The sequence below is a fragment of the Heterodontus francisci genome, chromosome 19, assembly GCF_036365525.1.
Source record: "Heterodontus francisci isolate sHetFra1 chromosome 19, sHetFra1.hap1, whole genome shotgun sequence".
Taxonomy (NCBI): domain Eukaryota; kingdom Metazoa; phylum Chordata; class Chondrichthyes; order Heterodontiformes; family Heterodontidae; genus Heterodontus; species Heterodontus francisci.
Genome location: NC_090389.1, coordinates 29157212 through 29176602, shown reverse-complemented (window position 1 = coordinate 29176602; position 19391 = coordinate 29157212). Strand labels below are relative to the sequence as shown.

Sequence of the window (19391 nt, the reverse complement as noted above, 5' to 3'; positions counted from 1 at the left end):
GTTTATGAATTAATTGTATAAGAGTTGCTTATTTCACGTGGTTTGAATGCTGTAAAATGGAAGCAGTTAGCTGGATACTCAAGAGAAAATGGAGCTACTCATACAGTTGAAAACGTTCATTAGCAGAAATGATTCTTCATTATCTTGTGACATGAAAGCTTGGAAGTTTGTGGATAGTTAAAAATGGGAAAATATTTGGTATTCAGTAATATATTAGACATCATAGACACCACATACCTTTTAATCTTTTCATACGTTCTATAATTATATATACTGTTCCTAAAATACATCAGCTAATTCTTTACACTTTATCTCAGCTTGCCTGATTCCTCTCTCAAATACCAGCAAATACAAGCTTTGAAATTTTTCTAGGGTACCTTCAATCACCCTGTAGAGATGGAGCAAGGGAGAGGGGTCTAAAATGAAGATGTGTTGAAAAGGAGATTTGTATTTGAAATGAAGACCTGGTTCACACATTCTGTTCTGTTCAATTTTTTTCTGGGTTAGATTTTCCAAGCTGGTTGTTTTAACCATCACGTCTTTATAGTTTTCACATGCTCATGATTTCTGCTGTTATGTCTTATTTGTTTAAAGTTAGTGAGATAATGAGTTGAACCATGATTTTATGGCAACTCAAAGTTTGAAGTACAAGCACAACACTGAAATGTACTCCATTAAAAAATATATTTTAAAATCAATTGCCAAAACTGTCTACACTCACATTTAATCAGTATGGAAATCAAAGTTTTTATCAATGCTTAAATTATGAGAACAAAACAGAAGTAAAGCCAGTCTGTGCTTAATCCTTCATCCATGCCGTTGTTACTATGTTAAATTCGCTATATAAATGCAAGTTATTGTTGTTTATAAGGATCAATGTTTGTGTATATTTATGAAGTGCATTGTGGTTGAAGTGTTATCAGTGGTTGAGTGGTTTGACTTACAATTGTTTATATTTGAAAGATATGCAATTTTAAATACTTTAATTAGAGGCCAAGTGATCTGCAACATGGAGTTCGCTATCTTTATTAATCATGCCATCTGTTTTATTATGAATACAATCTGGGAAACTGTTCATTCAAATATATTTTTAACTGACTTTAACCATAGCATGAGGAGCTGCCATATTCACTTGAAAATGTCCAAATAGCGGTTTACTAGTAATTTTAGTAATTTGAAAGAAATTGAGCTGAATGTACAACTTTCTCCAATTGATTTTATATAAGAGTGTGTGTTTGGTTTATTGTTTGTATAATACTTTTTTCTAACGTATAATTGGAATACTATAACTGGAATGCACTGACTTAGAGTGGGGTGGAGGCAAATTCAATCGAGGCCTTCAAAAAAAGAATTGGATAAATATCTGAAGAGAAAACTTTTTCTGCGCTAACGGGAAAAGGCAAAGGAATGGGACTTGGTGAGTTGCTCTCACAGAGAGTGGGTCGAATGGCCTCCTTCTGTTCTGTAACCATTCTATGATTCTATGAAAAGGAATTTCCCCCTCCCATGAATCTGATTACAATTATCATTCCCTCTTTCACTGCTCTCTCCTAACTAGTTGTATTCAGAACAGGATTGACTTCTTTCTAAAATGCCTTTTCTCTGATTTTAATATTTCTTTGCTCCTCTTGCATTTTGATAGGATATTCCACCATGTAAGGTTATCAGCCAAATCTTGTTTTTCTGATACCCACTTAGGGGCTCTTCACAGCAGGGACATAGATCAATATTGGCTGATTTTATTTCTCTCTCTTCTTACCTCAGGGAAGGAGAGTCAAATTGTATTACCTTTACTGCCACCGTGGTCTAGATCAGGTAGCTTAACAGAGACTGGGACTTGAACTTGAGATCTCCCGAAAATGTTTTCTTTATCAACTGACTCATCAATGAGTCCTAACTTTGTTATGGAATAAAAGTTCTGAATTTTTTAATGCCTCATGGCGTAAATGCACCATGCAACATGAAATTGAGCCATACAACTTTAGATGATCCCACTGATTTTGAGCTGAATGAGCTGTTCTTAGCAGCAAACAAGCTAGCACTGTCCCTAGCTTCACCCAGACTGAAGAGCAAGAAAAATCAGCTCAGGCTACCTCTTTTGTTGCCCAGTGATTACTACTGAAAAGAGTTTTCATGTGGTTGGTGGGTGAGGATGAGATTGGACTCTGCTGTGATGCCTCACAGTTGAATTGCTTGCCTGAGCTCAGTGTGTAGGCTTACATATGAAATTATGTCCTCCCCTCCCCACATATGCTGTGGCATAAGCCAGCTGGTCTGTGACCTCAGCAGTCCTCTTATTGATCAACATGTGTAAGGCGCTGACGTCTGTGGAGCCATACTTTTGATATGAATTGCTACTTTGCAAAAGGGAAAGCGATTGCCACCACCACACTTTACTGTCAAAATGTGACATCTTTTTGCCTTATTGTTTGCGCAGAGGGCAAGCAAAAGTGCATAAGCCTTGTCTTTTTTCCTTGAAACCTAAGTATAACCTCATGCTGGTGAAAAGGGTGTATCTATTTTGTCATTTCTGTGAAGTGATGGTTTAGTTTAGTTTACAAAGAACAAAGATAATTACAGCACAGGAACAGGCCCTTCGGCCCTCCAAGCCTGCGCCGATCCAGATCCTCTCTTTAAACATGTCGCCTATTTTCTAAGGTTCTGTATCTCTTTTCTTCCTGCCCATTCATGTATCTGTCTAGATACATCTTAAAAGACTCCATCGTGCCCGCATCTACCACCTCCGCTGGCAATGCGTTCCAGGTGCCCACCACCCTCTGCGTAAAGAACTTTCCACGCATATCCCCCCTAAACTTTTCCCCTTTCACTTTGAACTTGTGTCCTCTAGTAATTGAAACCCCCACTCTGGGAAAAAGCCTCTTGCTATCCACCCTGTCTATACCTCTCATGATTTTGTACACCTCAATCAGGTCCCCCCTCAACCTCCGTCTTTCTAATGAAAATAATCCTAATCTGCTCAACCTCTCTTCATAGCTAGCGCCCTCCATACCAGGCAACATCCTGGTGAACCTCCTCTGCACCCTCTCCAAAGCATCCACATCCTTTTGATAATGTGGCGACCAGAACTGTACGCAGTATTCCAAATGTGGCCGAACCAAAGTCCTATACAACTGTAACATGACCTGCCAACTCTTGTACTCAATGCCCCGTCCGATGAAGGAAAGCATGCCGTATGCCTTCTTGACCACTCTATTTACCTGCGTTGCCACCTTCAGGGAACAGTGGACCTGAACACCCAAATCTCTCTGGACATCAATTTTCCCCAGGACTTTTCCATTTACTGTATAGTTCACTCTTGAATTGGATCTTCCAAAATGCATCACCTCGCATTTGCCCTGATTGAACTCCATCTGCCATTTCTCTGCCCAACTCTCCAATCTATCTATATTCTGCTGTATTCTCTGACAGTCCCCTTCACTATCTGCTACTCCACCAATCTTAGTGTCGTCTGCAAATTTGCTAATCAGTCCACCTATACTTTCCTCCAAATCATTAATGTATATCACAAACAACAGTGGTCCCAGCACGGATCCCTGTGGAACACCACTGGTCACACGTCTCCATTTTGAGAAACTCCCTTCTACTGCTACTCTCTGTCTCCTGTTGCCCAGCCAGTTCTTTATCCATCTAGCTAGTACACCTTGGACCCCAAGCGCCTTCACTTTCTCCATCAGCCTGCCATGGGGAACCTTATCAAACGCCTTACTGAAGTCCATGTATATGACATCGACAGCCCTTCCCTCATCAATCAACTTTGTCACTTCCTCAAAGAATTCTATTAAGTTGGTAAGACATGACCTTCCCTGCACAAAACCATGTTGCCTATCACTGATGAGCCCATTTTCTTCCAAATGGGAATAGATCCTATCCCTCAGTATCTTCTCCAGCAGCTTCCCTACCACTGACGTCAGGCTCACCGGTCTATAATTACCTGGATTATCCCTGCTACCCTTCTTAAATAAGGGGACAACATTAGCAATTCTCCAGTCCTCCGGGACCTCACCCGTGTTTAAGGATGCTGCAAAGATATCTGTTAAGGCCCCAGCTATTTCCTCTCTCGCTTCCCTCAGTAACCTGGGATAGATCCCATCCGGACCTGGGGACTTGTCCACCTTAATGCCCTTTAGAATACCCAACACTTCCTCCCTCCTTATGCCGACTTGACCTAGAGTAATCAAACATCTGTTTCTAACCTCAACATCCGTCATGTCCCTCTCCTCGGTGAATACCGATGCAAAGTACTCGTTTAGAATCTCACCCATTTTCTCTGAGTCCAAGCATAACATTCCTCCTTTGTCCTTTAGTGGGCCAATCCTTTCTCTAGTTACCCTCTTTCTCCTTATATATGAATAAAAGGCTTTGGGATTTTCCTTAACCCTGTTTGCTAAAGATATTTCATGACCCCTTTTAGCCCTCTTAATTCCTCGTTTCAGATTGGTCCTACATTCCCGATATTCTTTCAAAGCTTCGTCTTTCATCAGCCGCCTAGACCTTATGTATGCTTCCTTTTTCCTCTTAGCTAGTCTCACAATTTAGTTTAGTTTAGTTTAGTTTAGAGATACAGCACTGAAACAGGCCCTTCGGCCCACCGAGTCTGTGCCAACCATCAACCACCCATTTATACTAATCCTACACTAATCCCATATTCCTACCACATCCCCACCTGTCCCTATATTTCCCTACCACCTACCTATACTAGGGGCAATTTATAATGGCCAATTAACCTATCAACCTGCAAGTCTTTGGCATGTGGGAGGAAACCGGAGCACCCAGAGGAAAACCACGCAGACACAGGGAGAACTTGCAAACTCGCTGGAGCTGTGAGGCTGCGGTGCTAACCACTGCGCCACTGTGCGGTTGAATAATTCTGGGTTTTTACAGTTTGAGCTGCAAGAGTGTAATTGAGTGGGATGCTAAGAGAGGGTAAGGTAGTTACTGGAATTGATTGAGGCTATGTTATGTATTCTGATATAACTGAAGCTGTCTGAGGATTGTGCTGGCTTGTACTTAAATTGAAGTTTTTGAGAGCTGAGTGAGCTATTGTAAGTATAAAATAAGTTTATGCTAACAAAGCTTTTTGTGCTCAGAATGGCTGGCTGAGGTGCTTATGGTGAGAAAGTAAGGAAGTGAGTTTGGATTAAAAGGGATTCAGAGTTGGTCAGAATTTTCTAGACCAGGCAAAAATGTGAGAATTAGTTACCTGTATGTTAAATTTAGAGAACCATAGAATTTAGATCTGTATTAATGGCAGGATCTGGAGCTGGCCTAGTAATTTGTATGACATGTATGCTTTAAGATATCCTGAATCTATACAGTATGTAAGAGAAGTCCACATGCATGAAGTGTTGTGTTGTGATGCTGAAGGAGAGGGATGCTGAGCTTTAGAACTAGCTGACTATCGTCCGCAACGTACTTGGAAAGGAAAAGTTTCTGGAAAACATTCTGGAAAGTGGTCGCGCAACCATTTTAGCCATGAAGAAAGGTCACCAGATTTAGGTGCTGATATGTGGCCTATACCCCAACATGGATCATTCATTAAGGAGGGGAGAAAGTGACTAAAATAATCTGGAGAATGGAGTAGGGAGACATATCTTATTGCAGATAAGAGCCAGAATAGAGAAGGAAAGGATAGTGAAAAATATATTAAGGGGTATGAATTTTCAGTCTTGTATGTCATTGTGCAAAGTTGAGGAACTGAAGACGAACTAGCATGGAGGGACATCTTTGTCAGAAACTTGGGTTCAGACAGGGTGACACCTCTTGGCAGTTAGATTTTCAGGAGAGAAATGTAAACATAAATTGGGGAGGTGTTGGTGAGCCAAAGAAAGAGGGTTTTCATTGGTGCCCAAATAGACTGTAGGTTGAATTAGAAATAACAGGGGATTTGAACCTTGTTAGGAGTACATTATAGAATTTCAATTAATGCAAAAGAAATTGAGGATGCAATTCAACAATTTGAAGGAGTTTTGGAGTAGTAACAGTAGTAATATTGGGGTACTTTGTCTTAAATTAGACCTCAATTAGACAATCAATTGTGGTTAAAATGGAGAGAGGTTCTTAAAAATGGATTCAAGACTCTTTCTTAATTAGTAAGCGTGTCCAACAGTGCTAGATCTAATTCTAGATAGCGAAGCAGAACTATTACAATGGGGATTAGGGAAATGGCAGAAACTATGAATGAATACTTTGTACCTGTCTTCACAGTGGAAGACAGAAAAAAAATTCAGAAGTAATGGGGGAACCAAAGGTCTAGTGAAAATGAGGCGCTTAATTATGTCAGTATTAGGAAATAAATAATAGTACTGGAGAAATTAATGGGACTAAGTGGCAACAAATCTCCTGGACCTGACGACCTGCATCCTAGGGTTTTAAAAGAGGTGGCTACAGAGATAGTGGATACATTGCTTTTGATCTCCCAGAATTCTCAAGATTCTATAACGGTCCCCATGGATTGGAACGTAGCAAACAAATAGTAACACCACTATTGAAGAACGGAAGGAGAGACAAAACAGGGAACTATAGGCCAGTTAACTGGCCATCAGTAGTAGGGAAAATGCTGAGATCTATTATTAGGGACGTGATAACATGGCACTTAAAAAGTCATTATATGATTGGGCAGAGTCAACACAGATTTATGGGAGGGAAATAGTGTTTGACAAATCTTTTAGTCTTTTGAGGTTGTTACTAGTAAGATGAGTAAGGGGGAATCAGTGGATGTAATGTATTTGGATTTTTAAAAAAGCATTTGATAAGGTGCTGTGTAAGAGGTTATTATACAAGATTAGGGCTTGTGGGTTCTAATGAAAGGCCATCGACTCGAAACATTAACTCTGTTTCTGTCTCCACAGATGCTGTCAGACTGGCTAAGTATTTCCAGCATTCTCTGTTTTTATTTCAGATTTCCAGCATCTGTAGTATTTTGCTTTTGTATTAGGGCTTGTGAGATCGGGGTAATATATTAGCATGGATTGCGGTTTAGTTAATGGACAGGAAACCGAGACGAGAGATAAATTGCGCATCATCAGGTTGACAGACTGTAACTAATGTGTACTACAAGGATCAGTTCTTGAGCATCAGCTATTTACAATATCTATCAATGACTTAGATAAGGGGATTCAGTGTAATGTATCTAAGTTTTCTGACGATACAAAGCTTGATGGAAAAGTAAGCTGTGAGGAGGACACAAAGAGACTGCAGTTTAAATGAATGGGCGAGAATGTGGCAAATGGAATATAATTTGAACAAATGTGAAGTTATTCACTTTGGTAGGAAAAATAGAAAAGCAGAATATATTTTAAACGGAGAACTAATTCTAGCATAGGCATGGTGAACCAAATTCCTTCCTCTATACTGTATTTTTTACAATTTTTATCAACATCCTAGGGATTACCATTGACCAGAAACTGAACTGTACCAGCCATATAAGTAATGTGGCTATAAGAGCAGGTCAGAGGCTGGGAATTCTGTGGCGTGTAACTCACCCCCTAGCTCCGCAAATCCTGTCCACCATCTACAAGGTACGTCAGGAGTGCGATGAAATACTCTCCACTTGCCTGGATGAGTGCAGCTCCAACAACACTCAAGAAGCTCGACACCATCCAGGACAGAGCAGCCCACTTGATTGGCACCTCATCCATGACCTTAAACATTAACTCCCTCCACCGCTGACGCACAGTGGCAACAGTGAGTACCATCTACAAGATGCACTGCAGAACTCACCAAGGCTCTTTCGACTACACTTTCCAAACTCACGACCTCTACCACCTAGAAGGACAAGGGCAGCAGATGCATGGGAACACTACCACCTGCAAGTTCCCCTCTGAGCCAAACATCGTCCTGATTTGGAACTATATCACCATTCCTTCACTGTTACTGGGTCAAAATCCTGGAACTCCCTTCCTAACAGCACCACGGGTGTACCTCCACCACATGGATTGCAGAGGGTCAAGAAGGCAGCTCACCACCACCTTCTCAAGGCAGTTGGGGATGCCCACATCCCCTGAAAGAATAAAGAAAATCTACAGAATTATCAGAATATTGTGTCCTTGTTTCAAATCTGTTTAGAAATACATGCATGGTGCTATGTGTTATGATTATTTTTTAAAACATTAACATTTTTGAATTTTGGCAAAGTTGTGCAGTAATGTTGAAATCTGTGGAGCAGGTTGAACTAATTCTTTTCTTTGTTAGATAATTGCACATGCGCCCTAAAGAAGGGGTAAAACAAATGAGAGAAATTACTCAATGTGAATGCAAATTAAACATAGGAACAGGAGTAGGCTATTTAATCCTTCAAGCCTGTTCTGCCATTCAATTATAGCATGGCTGATCTGTGAACTAATTCCATATACCCGACCTTGCTCCATATCCCTTAATACCTTTGGTTTACAAAAATACAGCAATTTTGTTTTAAAATTTACAACTGATCTACCATCCCTTGGCATTTGCAGAAGAGAGTTCTAAACTTCTGCCACCCTTTGGGTGTAGAAGTGTTTCCTAATTTCATTCCTGAAAGGTCTGGCTCTAATTTTTAGACTATGCTCCCTAGTCCTTGACTCCCAATCAGTGGAAATAGGTTCTCTCTACATTTTTTTTATTCATTCGTTCTTGGGATGTGAGCGTTGCTGGCAAGGCCAGCATTTATTACCTGATTGCCCTTGAGAAGGGGGTGGTGAGCTGTCTTCTTGACCCTCTGCAATCCATGTGGTGTAGGTACACCCATGATGCTGTTAGGAATGGAGTTCCAGGATTTTGACCCAGCGACAGTGAACGAATGGCGGTATAGTTCCAAATCAGGATGGTGAGTGACTTGGAGTGGAAATTGTTCCCATGTGTCTGCTGCCCTTGTCCTTCTATGTGGTAGAGATTGCAGGTTTGGAAGGTGCTGTCGAAAGAGCCTCGGTGAGTTATTGCAGTGCATCAAGTAGATGGCACACACAGCTGTCACTGAATAGCAGTGGTGGAGGGGGTGAATATTTAAGATGGTGGATGGGGAGACGATCAGATGGGCTGCTTTGACTTGAATGGTGCCTAGCTTCTTGAGCGTTGTTGGAGCTGCGCTCATCCAGGCAAGTGGAGAGTATTCCATGACACTCCTGTCTTATGCCTTGTAGATGGTGGACAGGATTTGGGGAGTCAGGAGGTGAGTTACTTGCTGCAGAATTCCCAGCCTCTAACCTGCTCTTGTAGCCACGGTATTTATATGGCTGGTCCAGTTCAGTTTCTGGTCAGTAGTCATCCGCAGGTTGTTGATGGTGGGGGATTCAGTGATGGCAATGCTGTTGAACGTCAAGGGGCGATGCTTAGATTCTCCCTTGTTAGAAATGGTCATTGCTCAGCACTTGTGTGGCTTGTATATCACTTCCGTTCTATGTCGATATCTGACGTATCTGTTCCCCTTACTATCTTGAAAATATCAGTCCAATCACCTCTTAACCTTATCCAGGGAATGCAACCCTAGTTTGTTTAATCTCTCCTCGTAATTTAATCCTTGGAGTCTCTGTATCATTCTGGTAAATCTATGCTGCACTCCCTTCAAGGCCAATATATACTTCCTAACCTGTGGTGCCCAGATTGCTCACAGTAGTCCAGGTGTGGTCTGACTAGATATAGCTGAAGCATAACTTCTAACAACTTGTATTCTAGTCCTCTAGATATAAAGGCCAGCATTCCATTAGCCTTTTTGATTATTTTCTCTATCTGTTCATGACATTTTAATGATTTATCTACCTGGACCCTCAAGTCTCTTTGGACCTCCGCTGTTTCTGCTTTCCACCATTTAGAAAGTATCCTGTTCTATCCTTTTATAGGTCCAAAATGGATGACATCACATTTGCCAACATTGAAATCTATTTGTCACAGTTTTGCCCATTTGCCCACTTGCCCATCAAACGATCCCTCAACAGATTGAGAGATCAGATTTGTGTATGCTACCAACCCTTGCTGAGATACAAAAGGCTATCCAACAGATGAAGAACAAGGCATGTGATTTGGACAACATTCCTGCAGAGATCTATAAAGCTGGTGGTCATGAACTCTTGCTCAAACTCAGACCTTGTTGCAAAAATCTAGGAAGAAGAGGTACTACCTCCTGACTTCTGCAATGCCATCATTGTTTCACATTTTAAGAAGGGTGACAAATCTATTTGTGGGAACTGAAGAGGCATATCCCTTCTGTCCACACTGGGGAAGATTCTCACATGAATCCTCCTGAATCACCTCCTACCCGTCAATGAAGACATACTTCCGGAGAACCAAATTAGTTTCTGGTCATCCAAGGGAGCCACAGATATGATCTTTGTCGCTTGACAAATCCAAGAAAAGTGCCTGGAACAATGCAAAGAGCTCTGCATGGCCTTTATTGATCTTTCAAAGGCCTTTGATTCCATCAACCCCAAAGCTCTTTGGAAAGTCCTCCAGAGATTTGGATGTGCAGCAAAATATATTACTGTTGCAAGACCGTATGACAGCAACCTTCCTTTGTAATGGATGGGAGACCAACCCTTTTTGTATCCGAACAGGCGTCAAGTAAGGCTGTGTGATTGCACTAACTCTCTTTACTATTTACCTCAGCCTGGCCATTGAACTCAATTTGTAATCAACTTCCACAAGGGTCATGATTGAGTTTTGACTTGACAGTAAGCTTTTCAACCTTAACAGGCTGAGAGCCAAGACTAAAGTGACTCTCTAGCACATTCACGACTTACAGTATGACGATGACTGACTGACTTTGCAATTGTGGCCCACACTACGTGACATTCAGGCCATCCTCAACCTCTTCACTGCGTACAAAAGGGTTGGTATCTCACTCAACATCAGCAAGACCAAAATCCTCCACCAGCCCTTCCCCGAACCAGTACCTACACCTCCAGCTATTGGTATTGAATGAGGAAACTTTAGAAGTTGTTGAACACTTCCCATTTCTCAGCAGCTACTTTTCTCAAAAGATCACCATCAAAGTGGAGATCCAGCACAGGCTTCCAAAAATTGTGTATCTATGTCTTTGACAACAGAGATTTCCATGAGAGTACAAAGGCTTTAGTCTGCAACACTATTGTCACCACTGTTCTATATGGCAGTGAGATATGGGTCACCTACCAAAGGCACCTCCGGTGTCTCAGCAGCATGTTCAAAGTCTTGTGGGAAGACAGGCAAACACACTCCTGCATCCTTACTGAAGCCAGTCCCTCTAGCATTACAACCATGACCATGCGAAATCAGCTCCACTGGTCTGTACATTGCATCCACAGGCCAAATAACGGGCTTCTGAAGCAGATCCTCTTCTCACAATTTAAGGATGGCACCCGATCTCGATGAGGACAGAGAAAACATTTTAAGGACATTCTGAAGGCCACATTGAAAAGGGGACAAATTGACATTGGTGGGCGGGAGGAACTTGCTGCTAACCGTGCCAAATGGTGATGTCTCATCCAACAAGTCACAACACAGTCGGAAACTGACCACATAAACTCTGCTGCGGTGAAGTGAAAGTGAAAAGAGAGCAGGACACAGGCTTGAGAACCCCCACCCCTGCAGGGGCAACACTTGTCCTCTCTGTGCTAAGACCTGTAGTTCCAGGATTGGCCTGAGTCACCTGAGGGCAAACAAATAATGATCCCTGGCAGACGTCATCTCGTTTCGAGGGACTGATGATGGCGACAACGTCTGTTGACTTAATCTACTTAATCTATGAATATCTCGTTGTAATTTTATGCTTTCATCCACACTCCTTACAATGCTGTCTACCTTTTGTGTCATCGACAAATTTGGATATGTGGCTTTCTATCCCATCATCTACTCCAATAATAAATATGGTGAGGACTCAATGCAGATCTTTGCTGCATACCACTAGTCACATCTTGCCAATTAGAGTATCTGCCCATTATCCCTACTCTCTGTCTCCTACTCTTCCAGTCAATTTGCTAACCAGGTCAATAATTTGCCTTCAATTCCATGAGCTTCAGCTAACAATCTCTTATGAGGGACTTCATCAAATTGGAGAGTGTAATTGGATACTAAGAGATGAAAAGCATTGCCACCCATTTGAACTAAGTGTTTATCTTTAAAACTGTACATCATGTTTCATTGCATGTTTTACATCAAACTGTTAACTAGTTTTTTTCTGCATAATTGATAAAGCAGAGGTACATGATTAGCAGTTAAATACAAAAGGATTGAAAACATTAAACCATCGTTATAAATTGTTCTATTTTGAAACTTTGAGTAGAACTTGAGTGTATCAAAATGGTAACTTCCTACATTGTGTATACAATGTAGTCACCTGCTTTGGTCTTTTCTTCCTTTTTCTCTTGAATGCAACATTTTATGCTGGGTATCGTTCAATAAATGGTGGTAACCTTACTACTGTGTAAACAACTGTTCTTTATGTGTGAGCTCACTTACCTTTTTTCCATTCTGTTTGACTGTGGGAGAATCATTACTTAGGCCAGCCCTCTCTTTACTTATGCTTGGGATCACAATTTAGAGATGCATGACCAAGGTCCAGGAGATTCATCAAATATATTGGCTCTCAGTCTGGTGTAACCTTCCATTTGATATCAGCATTAAAAATTCCAGCAGGAGTTACTGATTAAGAATTTGCATCTGGGAATACTAGCCAATTTTGCCACCTCCCTGCTTAATGATATTGTCTTAACTTCATTGCAGTCCTGGCTGAGAATGACTGACTAGTCACAGGCCAGGGATGGAACCTAAGACTACCACGTGTGTGATGGCATGGTTGGATGCAGGTTTGTATCCTTGATTGCCTAACATAACCTCACAGTCTTGATGCTGATATTACACCTTGTTCTCACAATGGGAAATCATGTGACGTTTCTTGAGAATTGTGCTCCAGCTGACTGGCTCAAGTGTCATATTTGCAGAGCAGAGTGTAGGCTACATGTCCAAAAGAATCATAGAATGATACAGCAGAGAAGGAAGCCATTTGGCTCATTGTGCTTGTGCCAGCTCTTTGGAAAAGATATCCAACCAGTTCCAGTTCCACAAAAGAGGAAAAGAAAATTAAGTGGCCAAGGAGCAGTTAATACAGACTGATCCATAAATTGCAACCTTTGGTGAATTTGCATTTTTAGGTCTCAGAACCAATACTGTCTATATCATTGATATGGGAAAGTTGGTAGAATAGTTTCTAGATAGTAAATTTGCTTAATATTATTTCATGGACAAAATTGTTTATTTCATAGTACATAGATTCTTGTATCATTCCTTCCTTTTCCAAATTTTGACACAAGTAGAATTAAGTAACTGCAACGTTTTTATTCTATTTAAGTGGAAGCTCCTCAAAAATGCAATAGGATACAATCATCGGATTTTAATTCTTCCATTGAAACTATTTAAACACAATTATTTTCAAAAGTACGTATATGCAACCTCTATTGAGGATAGCCATTTCAAGTCGCAAGAAAAATGCTTCTTGTCCAAATAAACAATTTCAGAATTTTTTCTCTTACTAAGCTGCTTAGTTTATAGTCTGAATAATGGTGGTAATTAGTCTGAAACCTGTCTTTCATTTTATAGTGCAAGACCATTTCAGAGTGATCACCTCGGCCAACCTGATGCAAGGATTGAGACCCTCCGACAGACAATTCCCAGCAATGAAAGTGCAAGAAGAATGCAGAATCAAGGTTGTGCTACACAACAGAACTTGCAACAAGAACAGCGGAGGAGACTCCAAGTTGACACAAGTACAAAAAGAGGAGAAAGGTCCCATTCTGCATCCCCAGATAGAGGCAGTGCTCCAACATCCCCTTATTCAGTACCACAGATAGCTCCACTGCCCAGCAGTACTCTTTGTCCTATTTGTGCAACTACAGAGCTGAACTCTTCTCCAAAACAGCCAAACTTCAACACTTGTACTCAATGTCAATCAATAGTGTGCAAGCAGTGTGGATTTAACCCTAATCCTCACATTACAGAGGTGAGGTTTTTATTTTTCTGAGCCTGTGTGACTTTTACAAGATTTAATATGTCTCATATGCAATGTTGATAAGGCTACCTTTCTTAACTAGAATAGATGTGACATGGATTACTCAAACCTCATTTATCTTAAACCACTTTCAGGCATTAACAATGCTCGATGTTCTGTTACTTTTTTCTTCGATTTGTATAAAAAGATTCAAAGAAACCCTGGTCATGAGCTTAGTTATATATATTTTGAATACTGTATTATTCAGGCAGATAGTTTTAAAGTATTTAAAATTGAACTGAGTAAATATTTGAAAAAGAAGTTGTTAAAAGGATCAGGAAAAAGCAAGAAAATGGGCTGAAAGTAGATGGCTCAAGTTGAAGAGCCAGCCCAGCTGTTAAAGACTTCTTCTGTGCAGTCATTCATGTGATTCTACACTATATGCAAGAAAAATATTTTTATTGCTTCAATAGGAAGTAAAAAGATTTGATGTACTTGCAATGAAAAGCCTTGGGTCATTGTTAGAATAATTACTTCATATCGAAAAGAACTGTCAAATGAGTAATGTGGAATAAAACAGCAGGATACTTTGTGGCAGCCTTGTTGAAGAAAGACTTATTAATGTGGTCAAGTTAGATAAATCATATAATTGAAATTCCTCTGGCAGGGTTTGCCAAATTTGATTTTTATATTGTGTTCATTTAGCATTTTCCCTTATCTCTCAAATGTTGCTGGATATACACGGATATTACGCCTGATCCTCAAGTTGTAGAAGATTGAATTCCTGGTGTGCTAACAATCTTATTTCCCAAAGGTTGTATCATTTCTTCGATAACATGCAGCAAAAAATGAAGTCTGCTGTTCATCAAGATCTCTGCCAGTAAAACAAAAAAATGTCAAAACGTAACTATCCCATGTCTTTTCTCCCCCTTTAATTTCAGCACTTTGTGATATGTGAGGCCTTCTAGATGTGTAACCTCACAAAATCACAGCTATGTATCAATTTCTCCCTCACCAAACATTACCAAAAAAGTGTGACTGATCTTTTGTTTCATTGCTCAGTATAGGATTTTGGTGCATACAAATTAGTAGTCACATTTGCCTCTCTAACAGTGACTGCACTTTAAAGTAGCTCATGTGAAGTGCTTTGATATGTTTCTGATGTATGATGAATGATGTGTTACATATGTAATAAAAATGAGAAAGTGCTGGAAATATTCAGATCTGGCAGCATCTGTGGAGAGTGAAGCAGAGTTAACGTTTCAGGTTTGTGACCTTTCATCAGAACTGGCAAAGGTTAGAAAAGAATTGGGTTTTAGGCAAGTGGTGGGGGGTCGTGGGGGTGTTGGGGAAGAGAACAAAAGGGAAGGTATGTGATAGGGCAGAGGGCGGGAGAGATTAAATAACAAAGATGTCCTGGGACAAATGCAAAGAGCGTGAGGTGAAAGACACAGCATTAGTCCAGAGAGAGTGTTAATAGAGGAATAATCAGCTCTGTCTACATAAAAACAGGCACATAGTTAAAAAATAAAATAAAAAAATATATTGAAATATTTTAAAAAGGCCAGTCATGCTTTGAAGTTATTGAACTCAATGGAAGATATGCTTGGTGGCGGCATCACGCTATAGGTGGCGCAAAAGGCGCAGGATGATCCTTTGGATGTGGAGGCTGGTGGGGTGGAAAGTGAGGACAAGGGGAACCCTGTCATGGTTCTGAGAGGGAGAGGAAAGGGTGAGGGTAGATGTGTGGGAAATGGGTTGGACACGGTTGAGGGCCCTGTCAGCCACAGTGGCGGGGAATCCTCGGTTGAGGAAAAAGGAAGATATGTCAGAAGCACTGTTGTGGAAGGTTGCATCATCAGAGAGAATGGGATGGAGTCCTTACAGAAACGGGGTGTGAAGAAGTGTAGTCGAGGTAACCGTGGGTGTTGGTGGGCTTATAATGAATATTCGTAGACAGAGATGGAAACAGAGAATTTGAGGAAGGGAAGGGAAGTGTCAGAAATAGACTCTATGTAAAGGTGAGATAAGGGTAAAAATTGGAAGCAAAGTTGAAGTCTTCCAGTTCGGGGCGAGAGCAGGAAGCAGCACTGATACAGTCATCAGTGTACCAGAAAAATAGTTGGGGGAGGGGGCCCGACTTGGACTGAAACAAGGAATGTTCGACATATCCCACAAAAAGACAGGCATAACTATGACCCATGTAGGTACCCATGCCAACACCTTTTATTTGAAGGAAGTGAGTGAAGTTGAAGGAGAAGTTGTTCAATGTGAGAACAAGTTCAGCCAGGCGGAGGAGGGTGGCGGTGGATGGGGACTGGTTGAGCCTCTGTTCAAGGATGAAGCGGAGAGCCCTCAGACCGACCTGGTGGGGGATGGAAGTGTAGAGAGATTGGACGTCCATAGTGAAGAGGAGGCGGTTAGGGCCAGGAAACTGGAAATTGTCAAAATGACGTAGGGTGTGAGAAGAGTCATGGATATAGGTGGGAAGAGACTGGACCAGGGGAGAAAATATAGAGTCAAGATAGGAAGAAATAAGTTCAGTGGAGCAGGAACAGGCTGAAAGGATGGGTCTACCAGGACACTCCTGTTTGTGGATTTTGGGGAGGAGGTAGAAGCAGGCTGTCCGGGGTTGCGGGACTATGAGGTTAGAAGCCGTAGACGGAAGATTTTCGGAGGAGATGAGGTCACTGATAGTGCTGGTGATAGTGGCTTGATGTTTGGTGGTGTGGTCATGGTCCAGGGGCAGGAACAGGACAGCTTTGCTATTTAATCTCTCCTGCCCTCTGCCCTATCACGCACTTTCCCTTTTGTTCTGTTCTCCACCAACACCCACCACCGCACCCCGCACCCCCCACCCAACCCCCTTCACTTGCTTAAAACCTAATTCTTTTCTAACCTTTGCCAGTTCTGATGAAAGGTCCCAGACCTGAAACGTTAACTCTGCTTCTCTCTCCCCAGATGCTGCATCAGCTGCTGAGTATTTCCAGCACTTTCTGTTTTTATTTTAGATTTCCAGCATCTGCAATATTTGCTTATACTTCATAAATGTAAGTTGCTTTCTTTAATCAAGTGGAAATGCAACCTGCTCCAATGTCTCTTCTGGTGCTATCAACCAGTAGGAAAAATGCAACATCCCCAAGCTGTAGTAGCTCATTTTTGCATGCTACTCTTGCCCATTGACACTGAAACATGAGCTCTGGACTGTGAACTCGTGACTTTCTGGGTAGATTTTAGTTGCTTAGCTAGTTGACATACCTTGCACTGAACCACCAGTCACAGTCTTCTAGTGGGAAGATTTAAAGATTTTAGTGTAGAAAAATGTGCAGTTTTGCCAAAGGACCAGTTGGAGCTGTTGCTGTTGGCCATTCTTTAGTTTACCCTGTAAATTTCAGATGCATTGGCAACCAAAATAGCATCAATGTGGTTATTATATCATGTTATGTCCAGCATCTGATTGACACACAGACTATCCTTAAGCACTCAATCTCTACTACTTTTTAGCTTTTAAGTTGAGTCTAGGTAGTTTTTGAAAAATGGAAGTTCCAGATTCAAATTTGTTTTCCCACAGCCCCCGCTCAGAAGTTGGTGGTTTATGGTAGGATATGTTTACACATGCTGAATAGCTCTATGCTACCTTGTCCAGGTGGCTATTAATGGGTTGGTTTAAATGTTGAATATCAGCAGGCTGGTCAACTACAGAGGGTACCAAGCTGAGCTTGATGATAGACATGCCCATCTCTAAGCAGGGTATTACTGGATTGTGATCGAGTGGAAACTCTGACTGTTGCTTTTAGCCTGGGTTACTCAGTGAGAATAACCTTAGTTTTCGCTTCTGCTTCAGTTGAGATCAACTTACTGGATATGGATCAAGGATTAAATCTGAACCCTTGTAGGTATGAATTAGTGCCACATTGGATGGTATCTTTAAACACTGAACAATTGTGTGAAAACTGAGTTATTTTCCCCCTTTGTGTCTCTGCCTGGCATTGTCCTATTAGAATCATAGAATGTTACAGCACAGAGAGGTTTATTCATGCTATCATGCCTGTCCAGCTCTTTGAAAGAGCTATCCAATTAGTCTTATTTCCCCTGTCATGCTCTGGCTCAGTTGGTAGCACGCTTTTCTCTGAGTCAGAGGTTGTGGGTTCATGTCCCACTCCAGGACTTGAGCAGCAAAAGCAAGGCTGACATTCCAGTGCAGTACTGAGGGAATGCTGTAATTTTGAAGGTCCCAATCTTACGGAAGAGACATTAAACTGAGGCTCTGTCTGCCCTCTCAGGTGGATGTAAAACATCCACTATTTCGAAGAGAAGCAGGGTCCTGTCCAATATTTATCCTTCAATCAACATCACAAGAACAGACTGTTCAGTCATTATCATGTTGCTTTTTGGGAGCTTGCTGTGTGCAAATTGGCTGCGGTATTTCCTATATTTCAAAAGTACTTCATTGTCTGTAAAGTGGTTGGGATGTCCTGTGGTCATGAAGGGCACTATCTTGCCCTGTAATTTTCTTGACTGCAAGTATTTATCCAATCCCCTTTTGAAAATTACGATTGAATCTGCTTTCACCACCTTTCCAGATCATTATCCATCTTAAAGCTTTGGAGCTGTAACTCTTTGACCAGTGCAACTGACTTTAGACAAGTTGTACCACTGAGGAGAATATTAGCTTACATTTCCAACAACCCTATATCTCTTTTTCCTGCAAGGAATAAATGCAAATAAATGTAATATTGAGAACTGGTATAGCACTTAAATATTATTTGAAGAACTTAATGGGCAAAATTTACTATTTTGAAAGTGAAAGCAGACATGGGCAAATGGTTAATCGAGAAATAAACTTTCCAATCTCAATGACTAGGTTCAGGATAATGTATGTAAGAATAATGTGACTCTTTTGATTGTGTTGCTTGGCTTGAGGGTAAAGTTACTTTGACAGCTGATGATCATGGTACTAAAAAAACTTAGCTCTTAACTTGTAATTAAGATATCTTTATATTCGAATATGAAGGATAAATGTCCTGAAGCACATTCAGTTTGGGTTTCGCACCATATATGCACGAGTGGTAATACCACGCTATTTAGTAATTCATCCTCAGGTGATTGTTTATCAGGCTCACCATCAGACTTTCACTTAACCCCTGATAATTTTTTAAATTAAAGTAAAATTAAAGATCCTATTTTTATTGTGAATCTAGCCACTTACTGTGATGGTAGGATATTAAAAATCAGAGATTACACACAGGCGAACAGCTGCAAAGTTGCAATCACAAGCCATACCTTGATATGTGACCAGAGGCCTTTCATGGATGACTCAGTCTTTAGGGGACTTAGTGTGGTAACCATATTAGTGCGCTGATGTCCTTTATTCTTACCTAACTAGGAATAAAAGTCTAGCATTTAATGTTGTTTAAATAATATAATCCTCACAACCGTATTC

At 41.0% G+C, this 19391-nt stretch overlaps 1 protein-coding gene across 1 annotated transcript in view; it reads left to right on the top strand.

Annotated features, from left to right (window-relative positions):
* Window positions 1-19391, top strand: part of LOC137380010 (protein bassoon-like) — a 464497-nt gene that overhangs the window by 11639 nt on the left and 433467 nt on the right. The window contains exon 2 of the mRNA XM_068051484.1: window positions 13561-13960. Coding sequence (XP_067907585.1) covers window positions 13561-13960 — 400 coding nt within the window. The remainder of the gene's footprint in view (window positions 1-13560; window positions 13961-19391) is intronic.